We start from the raw sequence: 20,003 nt of genomic DNA on the forward strand, positions 1-20,003 counted from the left end.
ACTATACTCTGGTCCCATGTTCCACATGTTTGGTTTCACACAGAAAACCACACAGCCTGGAACACCCCCAAGTTCACTTTCTAGAACTGCTTTCCACCATCTCATGCTAAACAGGGAATGAAACAGCAGTGGGTGATAGGTACAGATTTCACACATGGCAGAGCCTGTTTGCAGTTTGTGATGGGCATGGGGCTGATCCCCAAGCAGAACTGTGATCATTTCCAAGTAAGTCACAATGGTGTTAAACGAGTAGGGAAGAGTGTTTGCATCTAAATCATGACTGATATGGCTGAGGTTCTCCATTCCAGCCCTGCCTCACCTTGCCAAGGAAGCAGAAACCCACAAGTTCCATTTGGGTTTTATAAGAGGAAAAATGAGAAGGTTTCAATAGCCTGCAAAGCTGTCACCAGCTGGACTGTGGCAGACTGTGTGTGATAAATGGACTACACAGCTACCAAATTTTCCTCCAAGGCACAATGAGAAAGGGTAATTATCCTTCATACTGTTCAAATTACTTTCAAAGTAAGATTTTTTGGTAGACTTCACCAAGATGAATATTGGAAGTAGGTTAGTGTAAACCCTCCCATTAAAAATAAAATTAAAAAGCCTTCCCTCCAGTCCCACCTGATTGTGCTGAAACTTAATTTGGGAGATTTTGATGATGAAATGGTATCTGGTATGAGATATGTCTGACTAGAGAGAAACACACCTTATCTTGATGTGATCGCCTCCCCCTGTTTAATTTTCAGTACAAAAAGGCAGACTGGCTGCATCTTGACTTAAATGTAGCATTTTGGGTTGCACAGATAAGTGAGTGACCCGTCAGTCAATGAAATGCAAACACAAATGCAATTTCAAGTTCAATACTTTGTTTCCTCTGGCAACAGAAAGAGAACAGTAAGCATGTAAACAGTTACGTCATGTTGCCTAAAATGCGTTGCACTAGGAGAGAAGCAGGCATCATACAGATTTCTGGCTTACTAGAACATGCAAAAAGACAAAATGAAAAAAAAAAAAAACAACCCACAAAACCAAAACCACAAAAAAACCACCACAATCCCCCAAAAAACAGAGATGTCACAAAGTACAAATGCTCATCTAAATCTAGGAGAAAAGTGTGTAAAGCTATTTATCAAAGCCTGATGCTCTGTGAAAATACATTAAAGCAAAGCATAAATTACTTTCAAAAGGCAATGCACATTGTAAGCATCTCTTTTATTGTGATATAAAGAAGCATACATCATTCAGTTCTTTAAAGTACAACTCAAATTGTACACTAACAAAAAAAGATCAATTCAGACATCCATGAACATGTCAACAACAGAATTCATTACATTTTGCTCTGCTGGTATTGCACTTGGAATGATTTAGAAGTAAGGCACAGTAAAAACAAAGTCATTTAGTGCTTCTACAGCAGATGTCTTTTTTTAAACACATGCTACATGACGTAAAAGTACTTCTAGCTTATGTATATACACATAAGGGAAAAAGAAAAAAGCATGCACTAGAGAATTCAGATTTCAACATATCTTGCTGTTTCATAATATACAAATAAAGTAGTTTAAAGATGTAAACAAATTGCATGCACATAAACTAGAGCAAAATCTTTAATACAGTATCTGAAAGCTATTATGCTTAAATAAAAAAATATAACTTATTAGTACTCAGGTTTATGTGCCATTTTTGGTCCTGTAGAGATTAAGAATATGGGGTTAGAGGCAGGATGGGAAGAGTGGATTTTTCTGGTTTTGCTGTTGTTTTTTTTTTTTGCTTTACACATTGCAGCAGTACACTGGTAAGGTCAAATATGGCTTTTGCAAAACAATGTCTAATGAAAACATGAAAAAGCACAATTGGTTCAGGATCCAGCATCCTGATATTTTCCAGTCAAGAACAAAACAAAACAAAAATCAATATGATCTACGCTTTGAACTGGGTAAGACATGCATTCCAAAAGACCTTTCTAAAGACATTTAAACTCTACAAGAATGAGACACTTTGTCAAGTGTAAACTCTTAAAAACTAAACACAGAAGGATCTGAATGACTCAAGCATCGTTTTCCACTTCAAATGCTACTGAGTAAGTTTCGCCTGTGGCCCCGGTAGCTGAAGTGATACTGGACTGTCTTCAGAATTAACTGCATGCCAGGAGCAGCTTTGCTTCTTTTTACACAGGTACATTAGAAATTAAGTAAATTAACTGCACAATTTTTGGCTTCACTTTATCTTTGGCATGGGAGATGCCATTTTTCAAATTAAAAAGGACATGCACCATGCTGCATTCGAACAGGTTATGCTGAAAAGGCACATTTGTTGCTGCCTGGGTGGCAAGGGAAGACTTCTTATTTTGCAGAGGGCAGGGTGTTGAGTGCAGCATCCTCTCCTCATCCTCCAGAGTGTTCAGTTAGACCAGGTACAGTTGTACACTGTGGCTGCCCAGGAGCTGTCCATTTCTCTCAGCCACTGCTTGCTTAGCTAGATCCAGGCTTGGAAAAGTCACCAACGCCTCGCCACTGGGCTGCCCACTAAAGTTGTAAAGCATGAGGATGGAATCTGCTTGGAGCTGCAATGGTACAAGAAGAAAAAAATTAAAAAAAAAACTATTAAGACCAGCAACAACACCTGGACACCTGGAAATGTAGTTTTTAATGCTGGTGCATTTTTTAGTGCTTCTGGCTCACTCCACTCCTGTGTCCATGGTGAAAACATTCTGGAAGTTAAGAATGGGAAGGAGAAGGAATCAAAGATTAAAAGAAATTTTAGCTTGGCAAACTGCAGCAGCTCTGACTCTGCTGGAGTGCTGAATATAGTGATGTAGACATAATTCTGTGCAAAAATTTTTCTAGAGAAGCAATTGAGATTAAAGGAGAGAGTTAGATGTTAATAGGAGGTAAATGGAGCAAGAAATTCAGGCACTAATAATTCTTGTACTATAGGGACTACTGGCCAAGTGACAAAGGCTTTTAAGGCATGTCAATACCCACACACAAAGTTTAAAAAAAAACACCAACACACATGCCAAAAATAAAAGCGCTGTGTGAGTTCTGTGTTGGGAGAATGAGCTGAACTCAACACAGGTATACAGCACAAGGAAGATTTTCCAGAACAATTAAGTAAAATTTGGTGTAAAATTGAATTAAATAAATATTTATTGTAATTTTAACAAGGCTAAGGAAAAGCAGGTTAGCAGACAAGATTATTTAATCATTGCAGTTGATTTACTTTTGAGCGCATTTGCCCTCAAAGTCTTAAAAGGCAGGTCCAAATTGCTAAGTTCAAAGCAGACATTACAGTCAGCCCTATTTTACCCCATCCATTTTCCATAAGATGCAGGAAATTCTTCCAAGCTAAGTTTGAACTCCTGGTTGCTGGACAGAAATGAATCTCAGTGAAGTTTCACAATGAGAGACTGAAGGACCAAAAGCTCAGCATACAAAGTTAGTTTTTTTGAAAAACAGTGTCAGACAAAGCAATGCTGGAAAACCAACCAGTTTTATGAATATTAATTCAAGTTATGTTCATGTGACATATGTTCTCTTGAGTTTATAAAAGATTAAAATGTTTAAGTGTTTCATTTCTGTAGAACTTGTGTGTGTCTGGTAGACTACAAGAAGCAGCAGACTTCTCAGTTATTACCAATAGCATTTCATTCATGTATCATACCATATATCAGCTTTACATTCAAACATATGAAAATAAATCAAGTGCATGCTAGAGCTTCACTCACCCAAACACTGAGCAAGTAAAAATATTCTTAAAATATAAGCAACAGCACACTTTAAAAACCAAAACCATGCATAAGGCAGTTAGTACAAACTTTCTATCATTTCTTCTCAGAAAACTAAAGTTAGTTAAGAAATAACATGCAAAAGATATAAAAAAGACAGATAAAATACATAACCTCTAAAGCCCACTTTTAGTTTGGAATAAAACAATCTTGTCTTATTTCAGAGTAACCCCCTCTCAAAGAGAAAGCTGTACAGAACTTGGATTGAGCTGCAAATCTGACTTAAAAGATCCTCTGCTCTAAACCAGCTCTTTGCTGTTAATCCATATGGGATTACTCATTTACTATCAGTCCAGAACAGAATTTTAATATTTCAGCCCAGAGTCAGCTGAAAACCATATGGAACACAGTTAGACCTCTGAGCACAGAAGAGAGCTCTAAGAATATAGTTTAAATGGCAGTATTGGTGTAATACCAATGTAGGGGTCTAGAAATTCATGTTATGAGAGCTGCACAAAAAGTTAGCAAAGAAGTCTACACATTCTGCAAGCAACATAATTAAAAGGACTAAATGAACCTCTTCAGTTTAATTTTAAGATATATTTGGTTTAAGTACTTTATTATTATACAAATAATTCTAGAGAAATAGATTTTCTGTATGTACACATGTGTTTTGAAATTAGCTTCAGATTCATGCAAATATTTTTCTTGATTTTCTTTTAAACTCTCTAACAGTGGTACCTATATAATACTACCTTGTACCACTTACAATTCAGACTGAGCTACTCCATGAATTGGCCAAAGACTGTTTCCATGTCATACTTAGTAGAAACCAAGTGCTGATCTGGTTTTCCAGTTAATCACCAGACCATGCAGTCCATCTGCTCCTTACAGATCAAGAAAACAACACAAGAAAACAACTAATTTGAAAACAACTGACTTGGTGGTTGTTAGTGAAAGTACATTTGTCTATGATAGTAATTCTCTTAAGGCACAGTATGTGACTGCCGTTTTTAAACTGAGAGGTTGTTCTGTTTTTTTCTTAAGGAAAAAGAAAATGTACTAACTAATCAGTAGACTTTTGAATGGAATACAGTAGTACTGTGGCATCATGTAGTTCACATAGGCCATAATAAAATTTCTCTGAGAACTATGTGTAAGTGCCAAAAAATGCAGGCAAATTTACTGTTAGCAAACCTAGATAGTTGCATTAGAAAGTCACTATAACCAAAAAACCTCCTCTGGAAAAACTAATGCAATAGTTCATGTTGCATTAGGGAGAACAAGAAGGAGACGTTAATCTCTAGCCAGTTATATGGTACAGAAATACACAGCCAGAGGTCTGGGGGTTTTCACACACATATTTCTGTGTTCTTCCTAGCATTACCAGGGAGAAAAAAAAATCATCTTCTATGACTTTACTAAGAGAGAAATATTGGACTGAAAGGTTCACATGAGATACAAGCATCAACAAACCATTCTGGAGGTTGAACATACCATCTGAGCAGAACCAGGCAATCACTACCTCCACCACTGCTGCCCCAGCAGCCACAGATCACAGCCAGCCCATTTCCTCGGGTTAGTTGATTTTTGAAGCAGGAAGACTGAAAGCAGGATCCCAATGCAAGCTACTAAGGGGGAGAGCCACAAGCAAAGGTCTCTGTAGCACCAAGCCCTTCTTTCCCTTCCCATTCACCTCTGGAGAGCCAGGCTCTGGCAGTCACAGCTTACCTTCTTCAGAAGTTACAAAGTTACAAACAGACCCACTCTTTCGGTGCTTGTAACACACTCCTGGCTTGATCGCTCAGCTGAATTAGGCCATTGTAGTCATCAGGTGCATACTACAGTACAAGTGTGACATGGGACAATCAGCAAGAGAAGGAACAGTCTGGCACAGCAAGCCACACAGACCATCATTTGCAACCACAATTAAGAGCATCAGCTATAACAACTGGCAGGAGACACTGAACTGGACAGAAACAACTTTTATGTAAGATAAAACATACATTAATTGCATTACTGGTTGTAGAAATAAAGTAAGTGCTTGTGGGGAATGTTCTAAACTGTGTATTTGAACTGCTCCTTATCAAGGAAGGGAAATAGCTCAGACCATGAAGTGCTCCTTTCTTCCTTCTACTCATGAGATGGCAGCACCAGGTAACCAAACCCTTACATTTTCATAAGCACAATCACAAACCCAGTGATGGCTCTCATTGAGACAGATGAGCATCTTCCATTCTGCACAATGAGGTGGGGCATCAGAATAATTGTATGGATCTCACTCAGATCTTTTATGCACTCATGGAAATGAAGTGTAGTTTCTCTAAGGAAGAGTGAAAAACACTCCATAGGCTACACGAATGTAATGAAAGAAAATCAATGCCCCAGCATGAATGCACTCACAAGGTAAAATAGCATTTATGCTAGTGTAGTGTATTAGAAAATGAAATAAACTATACAGTGTAACTGCATCATGACATATTTGAAGAAACAATATATTAAAATGAAAATAATGACTGCACAGAACAGTCACACTATCAAATTAGAACAAAATCCTCATATGTGAATCAGATCTAAGAATTCTTTGAGATGCTGAATATGAACAGTAATCACTCATACTACTGGTCTGGTACAAATATATATCGTCAGGAAATACATCAATATGAAATATTGTTCTTAGCACATAATCTTTCCAAATCACATATCCTGGGAAGGGACTGAGCATTCTTACACATGATGCAGATATTACTTGAGTGGTTCCTGTAATCCAGAAGACAATAGTTTTTAGCATAACCTGAGTTGTAGAATATCTTTTCAGTGGCAGGAAGAGTTTCCTGTCTCCCCCCCTGACAGACTAATGCTTTAGATGATTGCCAAATGCACACAATGTAGGCGCACTGTGCTGCCTTTCCTTTAATATTTCTATCATGCAAAAAGTCTCCTGCCAGCTTAGGGAGAAAAGGAGTATATTTGGGCATACAGAACACATATCCATCCAAAGGGAAGCTGAAAAGAAAAACACCAACCATCTTGTACACACCTTTCACAGAAAACAATAACCAAGAGCCCAGAGAACACAAAAGAAAAGAACCCCCCAAAATTTTACTACTGAATTCTAGCCACATCTAAACCCATGCCATTAAGTAAAAGACAAATATAAGAAGTATTTTCTAGATAGTCTCTGCCAGGGCAACCAGACCGTGCAAATATTAGATTTATGATTCCCAGACCTGCCCTTGAAACAAATCTACAAAATGTAAGTTTACTCTTTGGCAGGAATGTCTCAAGATAGTACATACTTTAGATTATCAGTAGATGTACAGTAGGCAAAGTTCTACAGTTTTACTCTTGTAAGGGACAGTATTTCATAAGTTACACTTGAAATGGAGTAAACAATGTAGAAAATATGAAAGTTGTAAAGATATCCTGTACAGAGTTGTCAGAGCTTAGGCAAAAACCTAAAGAAAGTGAGAAAGAAAGAAGAAAAATAAATTCATCAAAAGACCTAGAAATAGAAGTAGCATCTAATCACAAGGATAGGTGAGAGACTGCAGTCAATTAAAACAGAAGCTGTAGAACAGTAAATTCTTCAAATAAAATTAAAACTACCCTAACTTGCCTAAGTAAGCACATGATTGTAAATCTTTCTGATTCAGTCTGCATTTCAAAACCCATAAGAACAAAACAAGAACATCCAACCACACAGGACCAGACCAAGTGTAAACTGGTTAATAAAGATGCAATACACTAAACTTCCTCCTTGAATTTTCTTTTTCTTCAACCTATTTTATTTCTTTGTTCTTCTCTTGCTGAGAGAAATATGGGAGTGTCTTCCCCTCACAGACTGCGCACAGATTTAACCAGGTCACTAACCAGTAAGTCATTGATTTCCATTTCATTTTTACAGTTCCTACAGTAAATATTCAAACTCAGTCTAAAAACAGCACATACAAAGCAATCTAGAGAAAATAACCCACTGCTAAAAAAAAAAAAACAGCATTGAAACTGGAAAGTATATTTAGACACACTCCAACTGGGAAAAACGGGAGCAAATGATAGAAAAGGAAAACATCATAGACAAAATGGCCACTTCAGGAAGGCAGCTGCCCGTAAACTTTATCACAGAACAGTTCCCAAAGAGAACTCTCAGACTCCGGAAAAAAGCCTAGCTAGACTCAGCCTGGAATACAGGTTTGATGGTAGATAACTGCAACCTTGTGCACAAGAGTCAGGAGAAATACCCTACACTGGCTTTGCCCCTAGAAGCACATCAATTGTACCATAAGACTGCCAACACAAACACCCACAAATACCTGAATTCTGTGTGGGAAAGATACCACCTGAACCTTCTGTATATCAGAGACTGAAACAGGTAATGCCTGTTCCAAAAATACAGAGGGTGCCACTTCAATCTCTTGCTTCAAGCGTGGGAGGCAACAGACAGAAACTGTAACCTCTAATTTACTGGTCCCAGTCACACAATGCTTTCTCCACACAGGCAACATTTCCAGGTGGGAGATAAATTTAGGAATAAAGCAAAACAAGCAGTGTGCTCTATTCTGAGAGTGTGGGGGTGAGCATGGAATAGTGTCTGTGTTGCCAGATGACTTCCAACCTCAGTAAGTGGGAATTAATTCTTCCTCTGCCACTTCCCCCTTCCCTTCCCTAGTCAGAGGGTGCCATGCCTAGGACTGGCACACAGATGATGGGGTATCCCCCTCTCAGACTGCAGAGAATCAGATTCCAAAAAGATCTTAAAGGAAATAGAGAATACTTTGTTTAAGCACACATTTCAGAGAAAGAAACTCCTAATCCCTAAAAAGTCAGCAACAATGAAGTCTGTTGTCCTGACAGAGCTGAGAAATGTCATTAGTACCTTTGGAATTCAGCCATCCATCCACTTCCCTTCACTTTCTTAGTACTGTTTTAACCACAACTCATCCTCCTCCCCTCTACCAGCAAGCCTTAAATTCTGTGTCTCTGAAGCCTTGGAGAATTAATATACTGCAAAAACTCTTTATAGCTGCAGACAAAAGACACTTAAGGCCAGTAGGGCTTTCAAGAACACTATTTATTTTACACTTTTCTTATGTAGAAACATGTACACAAAGAAGTCCTTACATTTCCAATCCAGCCTTTTTCAGCAAATTCAGGGGGCTTTTAAAAAGTTCAGGTGGTGACCTTGGCCCCTAAATCTTAGTCATCTTCTAGTCTCTTTGCTGGGGTTTTTTTTAACAGCTATTCTTACACACAACTTACCTAAAGAGCAAGTCTGCTTTCTAAGAACTAATCCACAGGGTCTTTTCCAGGCAGGCATGAGTTCACATTCATGCCAACCTCCAAGAAACTGGGCAAGTACTACCAAAAGGAGGCTGAATCCTGGCCAAGACAACAGCTGAGAATTGGTTTTTGGTCAGCTAAGACCACAGGCACAGCTAAACTACCTCTGCTTTTACATTAACCTAACAGTTCTTGTTATGATACCAACTCTGCCGCTATTTGCATTCTCAGAAAAAAATTATTGAGAAACTGCACACCAACAAAAACCCACACAAACACACACAAAACCCAAACCAAACAAACAACAAAACCAAGCCAAATAACAACAAAAAGAGAAAACTGAATGAGAACCCCTACCCCAAAAGAGTCTCCAGTATTTGGAGACTAAAATATTTTGCATTAATTCCTTTAGTGGCTAAATAGTAAAACCTATTAAGTATTTAGACATTAAATAAAGAAAAATAAAAATTCTTCAGCAAAAAATTTTGTCCTGCTATGTGTCAACTTCACATATATTCATCACAATTACTACACCTGTTCAATAATTATTTACTGGAGTTCTCTCACTGCTTCTGCAGCTACAGAGTGATGGCCTGATGTAACACTGAGGAGTTTTGCTGTATGTTATTACTACATTTGCACCACCTCTTCCACAGACTTCAGCCCATGATATGAAATACGAGTTACTTTTCTGAATTCCTGAAGAGTTTCCTCACAATCCCATCCATGGATCACTCACTTCAACATAAAGCCCAGAGACCAGGATATGCTGAGCAGCTGATGAATGGCATGGTGAGGGTTTTGTTGTTGTTTTGGTTATTTTGGGGTTTGTTGCTTTCTCAATGTGGTTTTAGTTGGCTTGGATTGTGTGGTTGCTTTTAGCTATCCTTTAGCTATGTATCCAGCACATAATTGGACTCAAATCAATGGCCCTATTGCTTTACACTAACACTAAAAACAATTTAATGTGAATTACTGAATCAGAGAGTACTAATATTAGTTCTTTTGAGGATTACAGTATACTACAATATTATACAGAAAGGTGATGGGGAAAATTGCCATCTCCCTGATTTACTATTAAAATTCTTCCCAAGTTTTTCAATTGCTTAATCCAAGTTACAAGAAATACATGGGAGCTGGAAGGAATTTCCACCAAAAAAACCCCCAAGAAAACAGAACTACAGGAAGAAATTGAGCTGCTGAAACACTAAACAAGAGGCTAATACTAATAAAATTAAAAGAAAATTAAAATGCTGATCTGCAGACTTTTAAATTATTTCTTTTTAGAAGCATGTACTGATGTTGAGATCAGCTTGTTGAAGCCCATGATATCTCTTAAGAGGCAGGTCTGGTATGAAAAGTGCCTTCACTTAAGTAGCAACAGGTGCACACATGCAATATACAGAGCCCATGAAGCCTGAAGGAAAAATTCAGAGGAGAATAAAGCAAGAACTAAAACTTAAACCCTGTTCCTTCCAGACAAGGACACACAAAGACAAAAATCACCCTTCCATTTCAGCACCTCCGATCCGTTCCCAGAATACCAACACAGAACACCATTGAATACCAACATCAATTAGCTGTACACAGATTAAAACCATGCCCAAACCACTGATGATTATTAAGGGCTCACTTTATGAACGAGCAGAAGCATCGTGCAATAAATCCTTGGGCAGCAGCAGCAGAAAATGAGAAAACAATGTGAAGAAAGGGGAGGAAAAAAGAAAAAAAAAAGATTAGTTGTTGCTCCAGAGATGTAATATTGTCCCATTAGAGTAAGTCACCATCTCTTTTTCCCCTGAAGGAATGAAAGACTATAAAATTAGCATTACCACATGCGAGATTCCAAGAACAATTCAAAAGAATTCCTGGTTCCCTTATAAGATCTTGAGCCTGATCTCATTTGGACAACATCTTCTAAAGAAGTCAGAGAGGTGACCAATTTAATAACAGTAACTGATGATCACAGGAGGTTGCAGCAACAGAATATAGGTTTCACCTTGTGGCAAAATTTCTGTTCCTATAACCATTTAATTGTGCAATACAAGCACCAGGAATTGCTCTCCAAATGCAGAAATGAGGAGAAGGGCAAACTTAGCATGAGACACAAAGTCCAGGTTCACTAAACTGAAGATTTAACAAAAGGCAGAGGTGCTAGAGGTGGTCACTGATCTGTTCCATGCATGGACAGGTTCAGGCCACATTTTTCAAAGGTAGTTACACTTCTAGCTGAATTTCAATTTAGCAAATAAGCTTCCATACTTAAGGTTTTAATACATCCACCATCTATCCACCAAAACCCCCAGGCAGCAGAAAACAACTAAAAGGCAAAATATCGATGGCTAAACAATGGGATGAATGTTTATTACTTCTCTGGGTATCATGAAAGCCACAAATAACTGAACTCGGTTTGAACTCTGGAAATATCTGTGGAACAAAAAGCCCTAAAATACAATATGCAGCTTCTTTTTACTGTTTGTCAAAATTCACCATACTTTTTATGTGATAATCTTTTTCCACTGAAAAATCGAGTATGCAGAACTGCTTTCAAAACAAAAATGTAATGTTCAAAGAGAAGACACAACAGGTAGAGCATTGCATCTTCCAAATACTCAAAACTTGGAACATACACATTTAAGCATTTGTTCTCAGTCTACAATTATTTGCATACCAGATATCTGGCTCAACAAATTAAAGCTCATTGTCTTCTAAGAATCTAAAGGTTAAAAAAAAAAGAAGAAAGAAAACATACCATGCCTGAATGTTTCCTATTACCTCTTGCAATATCACTGTTATCCCAGAATGTTGAAGGACAAACATGCAAATATTATTGCCTTTTGTCACAAATCACTTGTTTACTTGCAGTGGTTTGAGAGCCATAAAGAGGATTTTAGGTCAGAGCTTCTAAGTAGTACCCAAAAGGGCAGAGTTGGAACTGTGTAAGTGCTGTTACCCACAGGGGTTAAATACTCACCAGAACATATTCAATTACCTTTCCTTTTAGCAAATATGTCATGACAAACCATGGATATAGATACAGTATCCTCTGAGACAAAAGGCAAGAAGACATCAAATAAGGGCTGCTGGAAAACAGTGTTTGTAGCTGGTGCCTTTTTTTTCTTTTTAAGACTTACCAAGAAGATAAATTTCTATTTGTTCACCTGAGAGCATTCCATCAGTCCATACAGACTGACATTACCTGTAGTATATTTGCTGTCAAAATGGACAGCATGGATAATACAGATTTTCTTTAGTTTGCAATGTAATATAGCTTTAATGAAAGATGCTCCTGCCTGTAACCAAAATTATTAGCAACTGAAACAATGTTTGACCAAGACATCTGTGTCTCTTTTTGCAAGTCACCACACCCAGCTTACAGCTCTCTGTATTAGAAATCAGCAAACTTTCAGTGTTGATGGTCAAACACTGACCCTACCAAAAGGATCCCACCACCAAGTGGCCAGGACAGAAAACTTCTGGCATTCCCTGCTTTCCTGTGGCAGCCTCTTTGCAGCCCCACTCCCACTGGGGCTCTGAGCTCTTCAAACTCAAACCCAGACACCAAATCACTGCTTCCAGATCAGGATTTGTTTATTTAATGAGAAGGAAGGCAAATCGTGTGTTACTCTTCAGTCTGCCAGTTAAATATACAACAAGCATCTTGCAGTTTCCAAAAGTTCTTGCTTGGTCAGTTTGGCCTTCACTGATCAATACTCAGAGGTCCAAAGAGGTCTCAAGGAGAGGGCTACATACTAACCTGGTACCCCTGGAAGAAACTGAGTATCTCCTTCATTCCTGTGTTATATGGCAAGCCCTGCATCCGGACCAAGGCTCCAGGCTGGGGCAGGATGGGAGTGTGGGTGGCAGTGGCAGCAGCTGCCACAGCTCCTGGGGGAGCTGCAATGTACCCCACCGTGGTAGGAGATACTGGAGGGCTGAAAGAGAGAGAGGGAGCAAAATTGTTACAAAACCCAGTAACTGGTTCTACTATGAAACCAAAAACTTAGATTTGAAAAATAATCCAAATATCACACAAAAACAGAGTCCCGATGTGGATTGTTTTGAGGACTTTCTTAATTTCTCTTCAGTGTCTCATGATCTATTTTTAGAGAAGGGAGGGAAGGGAAAATGGCTAACATTTGTAGTTAAAGACAAAAGGAGTGGCATTTGTTATTTCACAGGGGAGTAGGAAAAGTAGCTGCAGATGACTTGTTGTAAGATCGTTAATGAAAACACAAAGAAATAAAGGGGAGGGGTGTTGCCATAGTATGAAAAGGAGGAAAACACCCTAATCTGCCATTTCTGAGCCACAAAATAGTGAGTAATTAGCATCTCCATCACTGGTCAGGGCTCATTAGGAAATTCCTAGATACTCAAGCTAGCAAGTGTCACACAAGCCTAGGAGCTATCAGTGAACAAGCTATTTCCCCACAACCCCTGTACCAGACTTCAGTGACTCATGCTGATACCATCGGTGGAAGGGAAAAGGTGGAGATTTGCTTTGCTTTCACATGTAAAAATGTTCTTTGGTCTCACTGATGTACAAAATCAAACGAGTACACCAAGTACACACCTATGAGGAGTCTTTCAGCATGAAAACAGTTTTGTAAGTAAAAGAACAAACTAAGAGGTGAGGGTAGAGGTGTGGATTGACACAGTTTCTCTTCTGGCCAAGAAATAGAACTGCCTTGATGACATTGCCTCAGTACCAAAAATACCCTTTTTGGCCAACATTATCACGAGATTGAAGCAGAACTTACAGAGATGAATCCCCTTACAAGGTCACAGAGAAACAGTTAAAACGGTTTCTGCCTCTGTTGCTGAACATTAAGTTCCCAGGACTACCTACACGAGAAGTGCAAATTTAAGAGCTGTTCACAGGTGACCACAGAGTCACCTACTGCACTGGGATGAAAGGTTAAGAGGAGCAGTGAAATCTCGGGGTCACCTGGGATAGTAAGCTGTGTAGTTCATGTAGAGCTGAGCAGCCTGAGCTGGGTAGTAGGTAACAGTTGGAGGAGCAGCTGCAGAGGCCTGGGGCGTCCTGGTGGATGGCAGGAGGGCTTGTGGCTGGTAAAGGGCTGCTGCCTCTGCTGGGATCACAGCTGCTGTTTGGAAAGCAGCATAAGCTGGTGGAGAAAGACCTAAAACCAAATCAAGACACAGCAACAAAAAAGCAATCAGAATGGAGAAGTCTCAGATGAGTAACTCCTCTCCTACAGCAATGTGATTGAAACCATCTGGGCATGATTGATGAACCCTTGAGCAGAGACTGCTCTCTAGCCTCTCCCCTGGAGACCTTTGCTACATTGCCACGAAAAACAACTCGGGCATTGGGAATGAGTAATTCCTAAAAGTTCACAGCTTCTAGATGTGAGCAGCCTTGTCTAAATGTAAATGGAAAGTAGGGAACTACAGAGTTAATAAAAGAAAGCATAAAGCCATGTGCATAGAGAAAGCAGGCGTGCACACCAACACACCTTGGTGTTTTCTAACAGAAGTTGTACTCTGTGGGACAAAAGCACCACAATAGTGCTTGGGCATCCACATGGGTGCACACATGGGCAACCATAACTACTGACCATGAGACTTCATGTATAAGCATCCTGAGACTTCAAAAAGTATTTTTAGGAAACAGCAAATGGAAGGGAGAATACTCCACTAGATCACCAGTCTGATGGTTTTTGATGAATAAATACCTAATTTGTCCAGGAACAATAAGCTTGGCTTGGTGTGCAGTCAAATTGGTTTTATGTACTATATTTGGCAGCTTTTTATTATTTTGCAAATACATCAGTATCTGCTTTGTGATTTGGTAGTGAGACTAATTAGAACAACACAGTAAAATTCCATTATAGCTCCTCAGTAAGGTTCACTGTAATCTTAAAATAAAAAAAATAAAATCCATCCAACTTCACCACTCTATGGTTGGTTAGTATATCATCCCAGTGGGTGTTTTCCTTCAAAAACAAGCCCAAAGAGTACCTTCTGAATGCTCTGAGGCAAGATAGCAAGAGCACTCATTGGCAGCTGGAATATAGAACTTCTCCCCATTTTAAAAATCCCTCTTATTCCAAGTAGGTTTCACTACAGGCAAGTCTACTGCAGAGCTCAGAAGAACAGTACACCCATAAAAAGCAAAGTGTGCAACAATTTCACTGGCAAGGCCTTGCTGCCCTCTACTCACCACCGAAAATACATTAAAAATGCCTCTGATCAGTCCCATTATTGCCCAAAGGGAACAATTCCAATCTTAGCATGTACACAGATGGATGATTATTGATCATGGCAAAACCCGAGTCAAAAGGTGAAAGGCCACAAAGCTTCAGCACCTACCACATATCAGCCTTTAGCAGCAGAGAGCAGAAGAATTGGAGACTTACATGGTAACTTACATGGCGGTGGGGATAAGCCACTACGATTTAAAGTGCCACCCATTAAAACAAAGTTCATCTCCTCTCCAGAACACTGGAATACTTCCACATAACGGTCCTTCATCATTTTTTTGTGACATTTTTGAGCCACCATAAAGGCTTTGTCAGCAGATTTCATTTGGATAAAAGCATCACCTGACGGTCGTCCCTAGGGGAGGCGGGGAAGTAATTGTAGGTCAACCTGTTATGAAATCACCCAGATCACAAGAAATGCAGAAAGGACTAAGATCAAACATCTCCTGAAAGCCTGTATCCTTATTCCTTTTCTGGCACAAATGACTCACAACTCAACAATTCTATTTAGGAGCAGAAAAATCAAGACTCATGCAACAAGTGCCCAGTTAACACAATGCTGCTTCAGTCCTCTGCAGAAAGAAACAGAATCATGTAGCATGGAAAAAAATGTGGAGGTCTCTCATCCAAAAGCTGTTCAAAGCAGGACTAACTTTCAATTTACGTCAGGCCACTCATGGCCTTCTCCACTTGAAATCTGAGCATCTCCAGGGGTGAAGGTTCCATATCACCTCTGGGAATCTGTTCAGGTGCTTCGCTAATTTCTCATTGTGGTTTTATTTTTTCCCTTTTCCATCAACTGGAATGGGAGTTTTTGGATGTAGTTTATTCACATTGTCTCTTATTCTTTTGCTCTGAAGCTCTAGGAAGAGCCTGGCTTTGCCTTCCCTACAACTGCTTTCAAGGTAATAGTACAACAGCATAAAGTTCCAGATCCTTTCGTAAAGTCCATAGCTGCATTGGAAGTTGATTTCCAGGCCTGATTTTCTGCAATCTGACAGATATACCTGTCTGTATAAAATACAAAAAACTTTCTTAACCTAAAAAATATACACACACAAAAGAAACTCCTAAACAAATATAGTAGATCAGTCATTTGTTTTCTTTAATACCTCAGTATTTCTCTCATTAAGAGCTTACTTTTAACACAAGACAGCAGGGAAAATATATCTGTATGATCACATCATTAAAATACACCCAAACCACAATTTTTAATTATCAACTCTCTTTAAAATCTGAGCAACTGCTAATCAAATTAGAAAAGCTCATTTTGACACAAAGAGCACTCAACACAGCAGGAACTCTGAAGTTGACAGAGCAGCTATGCCATCTAAAGGAGAGATTTTTGTAATGTATCTCCAGCTTCTGGCTGAAAACAACCTCCAGGATAAGGTTATCATTCAAAGAACAAGCTTCATCTTTCCCAGGCTGATGCATCTATACATACAGAGAGAGAAAAGCAAGGGTGTATGTAAAAGGGGAAGAGAAATGAGGCAAAGACAGATGAAGAGAACATTACATTTTCCCAAGGCTGGAGAAGACTAAAGCCAAGATCAGGTAAGCTGCCCTGACTCCTAACCTGTTCAGTCAATGCAAAGTTACTCCTCCCATGCAAAATGCCTTACCTGCTGATTAAGGACCATGTGAACTCCATGGGGCTTGATATCCCCCGTGGCATCTCCCATAAATTCCAAGATGTCATCAATGCCAGCAGTGTAGGGAAGGCCCCTGAGCCGCACGCAGTCGCGGACGCTGCCCGTGGCGATGGTGTACGGAGGGGGGATGACCGGGATGATGGGAGTTGGAAGGGTTGGAATAAGAGGTGTTGACATGTATCTATTGAGTACCTGTTGGCAGAAAACCCACAGCAATGCAGATTTACAATCATCTGTCTGAGCACAGGGCAGTTCTCACAATACTATTTCCAACAAACCCTTCTTATACTAAGTCACTGCAGTTACTTTTCTGTTGGGCATTTGAAAGTTTTAAACTCAGAAAAGAGAGAGGAAGGCTAACAAATTCAATTTGCCAGACCCCAATGACAGACTTTTCTCATGTCAATATAAAAAAGTTAAAAGTCTATTACTGTTTATGGCATCTCAAAAAGGAACATCTGAAATCACATCTGTGCTAATAAACCAGTATTGCCACATACAGTTCTTAGTTAAATCAGGGTAAATTAAAACCAGTCATTTTAAAAGGACTGAGACCTGAAATAGCCAGTAAGTGAAAGTACTAATTTTAATTTATTTTAAAAACTGATTGGTTAAGTGAGAGTGCTTATTTGTTTAACCCCAGTGCTCATCTCCAAGTACAGATTTTCTGAGGAAAAAATAAAAGTTAAAGATAAGAATATAGGAGACTTTGATCTCAACATTTTCTCTTGACTCATTTCCAAATGACAAAGGGATCATACAACACATGTAGGGCTTACTGCTGAAAACCATTTCTACTGATGATTATCACAAATAAACACATTCTGCCAAAAGAGCTACTAAAAGCAGGTCACAAAGCTTTAGTTTTGTTAAAAGTTATTCAGCTTAGGGAGTTTGTTTCAACAATGTCCTTGTAATGCATTTCAGGACAGAAATCTCTCTCAGTTGTGTGGAGAATATTGCAATTACTTTGTACTAACACTAAATAGATGAGAGCTGGCTTTGATTCTTGTAATTACTCAAACAAGTAGCCCATAATTTCCTAAGAAATAATCTCTTGCCCAGGCAGCAAAAAAGTTTGGGTGTCAGCCTAGACAGATGTCATAGAGGAAGAAGCAATGAATATAAGCTATATCCAGGTCTCCCTAAAAAAAGTGGAAGCAGAGACTTGGTTGCTGTGACAGAGTGATTTTGTTCCTTAGAGGATTTTGCTTCCTTCTCCCTCAGGAGGGAAGTTATGGGGGACAGGGAAATGCCACTTCCCAATCCTCACAGCCCACAGATTCTTGGCTGTTGTAATATTCATATCACAGTAGTGGCAATGATCTGCAAGTGTGGATATCCTTTCCCTTGCCCCATCCCTTCTACAGAAAGATTTCACCTGTCACATAAATTGCACAGTAACTGTATTATTACAGTTTTATAGCCAGTGGTTATGCAAACACCAGACCAAATCTAATACTGGTTCCCCCTGGAGCCACCAGTCTAGAAGTATTCTGTGTCAGGAAGAAAAATACTATATGTGATATTTTTCATAGGGACAAGCTGCTGGTGACAAAATATAATGGTTTTACCAGTTTAAGAAGGTAATGATAGGAACTGGTGAAGGACAGGGGAAAAAGGAAACATATCACCTCAGGGAAAAAAAAATCACTTCCTTTCACCAAAAAAACCAGATATATCTTCTTAATTCTTAGTTTCCAAGAAAGCAGTTGCTCATTTCATGCATCCAGATTTGGATTTAATATTAGAAATTCTGTACATGGAGACTAGCATTTAAAGACTGCAGATTTTCAAGAAGTATTACTACAACACTATCAATCTACTATATTTTTAGAATTATTTTTGTGATTTCAGTCAGCCTTTAAGGAGAAGAAAAACATGATTTTCACTTTATAGCCTGAAGGAAGGTAAAAATAAAACCACCCAAGCAGTGGCAGCTTAAAAAAAACCCCAAAACCAACACCCCCTCCCCGATCAAAGCAAAACCAATGCTGCACAATTTTCCATGCCCATTAAAACCAATGCTGCACAATTTTCCATGCCCATTAGGAAATATGTATTGACCTTTCCTGACATTTTTCATATAATAAATGTTCATGATTCTCTACAACATATTTGTGTGTAAGCATTAGAAGAAATGTTTCAACTGTTCTGTTTTGAGTCTCACAACCAATAGTTACAACCTGTTGGACCTCTGCCGCTGTGCTCCTGAAGAGTTCAATGTAACGTTTTCCAAGTATTTCTTTGTGCTTTTTAAGTGCATTCTGTGCATATTCTTCACAGGAAAACAACACAAATGCATCTCCTGTGGGCCTGCCATCTGGGTACTTGACAAAGAGAAGTCCCTCTTTCCCTCCTGTGACTGGGCACTCCGGCCCCAGGAAGCCCAAGACATCTTCCTGGGTAGCAGTGAATGGAAGTCCTCTCATCCTGATGATAACTTGATTCTCCTTGGACAAGAACTGGGCCACTTCATTGGAGGTGCCTGGCAGAGAGAACAGCACGTGGTCAGCTAAGAACCTGTGGTCAGGGCTGGGCACCCAGTTCCAGGGGATTCAGCAGCAGCGGGGAAGCACTAAGGAATAATACAGTAGGTAAGCAGCCAGCAACAAAACCAGACAAGACCCAAAACACTACTAACTCTCAGCAATCTGTTTTGAGGGGAAAACCTCTTCATCTGCAAGTGCTTCATATTTTAATAAAATTGGAGCAAAGATAAGATTAGTGTGAATTAATACAGGATACATGGATGCTTCCACTGCAAAGGCTGGTCTTCCTCCAAGAAGGAGGAAAGTCTGTGAACATCACAGCTCAAATGCTCACAGCTCAGTTTCAGCAACTTGACAGGGTCAAACATTCTTGGAAGACAAAACAGGAAAAGCTACTTCATTATCCATTTGCATCCTCAGTCAAGGAAAGAAAAAAGAACTTGAACAACATTCCTACGAACTGAAGTAATCACACTGAACTCCAGCATCACTTACCTCCTGCAATTTTTAAGAATTCTTCTCCAGTTGCTTTGTAAACCTTGAAAGAAAGAACAAAACATATGAAAATCACAATGTTCAGTTTTAAATGACACATATACTTTCAAGAGACTTGTGTTTTGGT

At 39.2% G+C, this 20,003-nt stretch overlaps 1 protein-coding gene across 4 annotated transcripts in view; it reads right to left on the minus strand.

Moving 5' to 3' along the window:
• Nucleotides 1-1,196: 1,196 nt before the first annotated feature.
• Nucleotides 1,197-20,003, minus strand: part of ESRP2 (epithelial splicing regulatory protein 2) — a 42,166-nt gene continuing 23,359 nt past the window's right edge. For 2 of the 4 annotated variants that reach the window (XM_058813415.1, XM_058813416.1), the window contains exons 10-17: nucleotides 19,877-19,919; nucleotides 19,076-19,377; nucleotides 16,860-17,081; nucleotides 15,391-15,589; nucleotides 13,956-14,151; nucleotides 12,765-12,942; nucleotides 5,459-5,568; nucleotides 1,197-2,563 (exon numbers count right to left, since the gene is read on the minus strand). In XM_058813415.1, the coding sequence (XP_058669398.1) occupies nucleotides 5,479-5,568; nucleotides 12,765-12,942; nucleotides 13,956-14,151; nucleotides 15,391-15,589; nucleotides 16,860-17,081; nucleotides 19,076-19,377; nucleotides 19,877-19,919 (1,230 nt within the window). In that variant the 3' untranslated portion in view covers nucleotides 1,197-2,563; nucleotides 5,459-5,478. The remainder of the gene's footprint in view (nucleotides 2,564-5,458; nucleotides 5,569-12,764; nucleotides 12,943-13,955; nucleotides 14,152-15,390; nucleotides 15,590-16,859; nucleotides 17,082-19,075; nucleotides 19,378-19,876; nucleotides 19,920-20,003) is intronic. The other 2 variants (XM_058813417.1, XM_058813418.1) reach the window with 2 other exon arrangements.

The sequence above is a fragment of the Ammospiza caudacuta genome, chromosome 13, assembly GCF_027887145.1.
Source record: "Ammospiza caudacuta isolate bAmmCau1 chromosome 13, bAmmCau1.pri, whole genome shotgun sequence".
Classification (NCBI taxonomy): Eukaryota; Metazoa; Chordata; class Aves; order Passeriformes; family Passerellidae; genus Ammospiza; species Ammospiza caudacuta.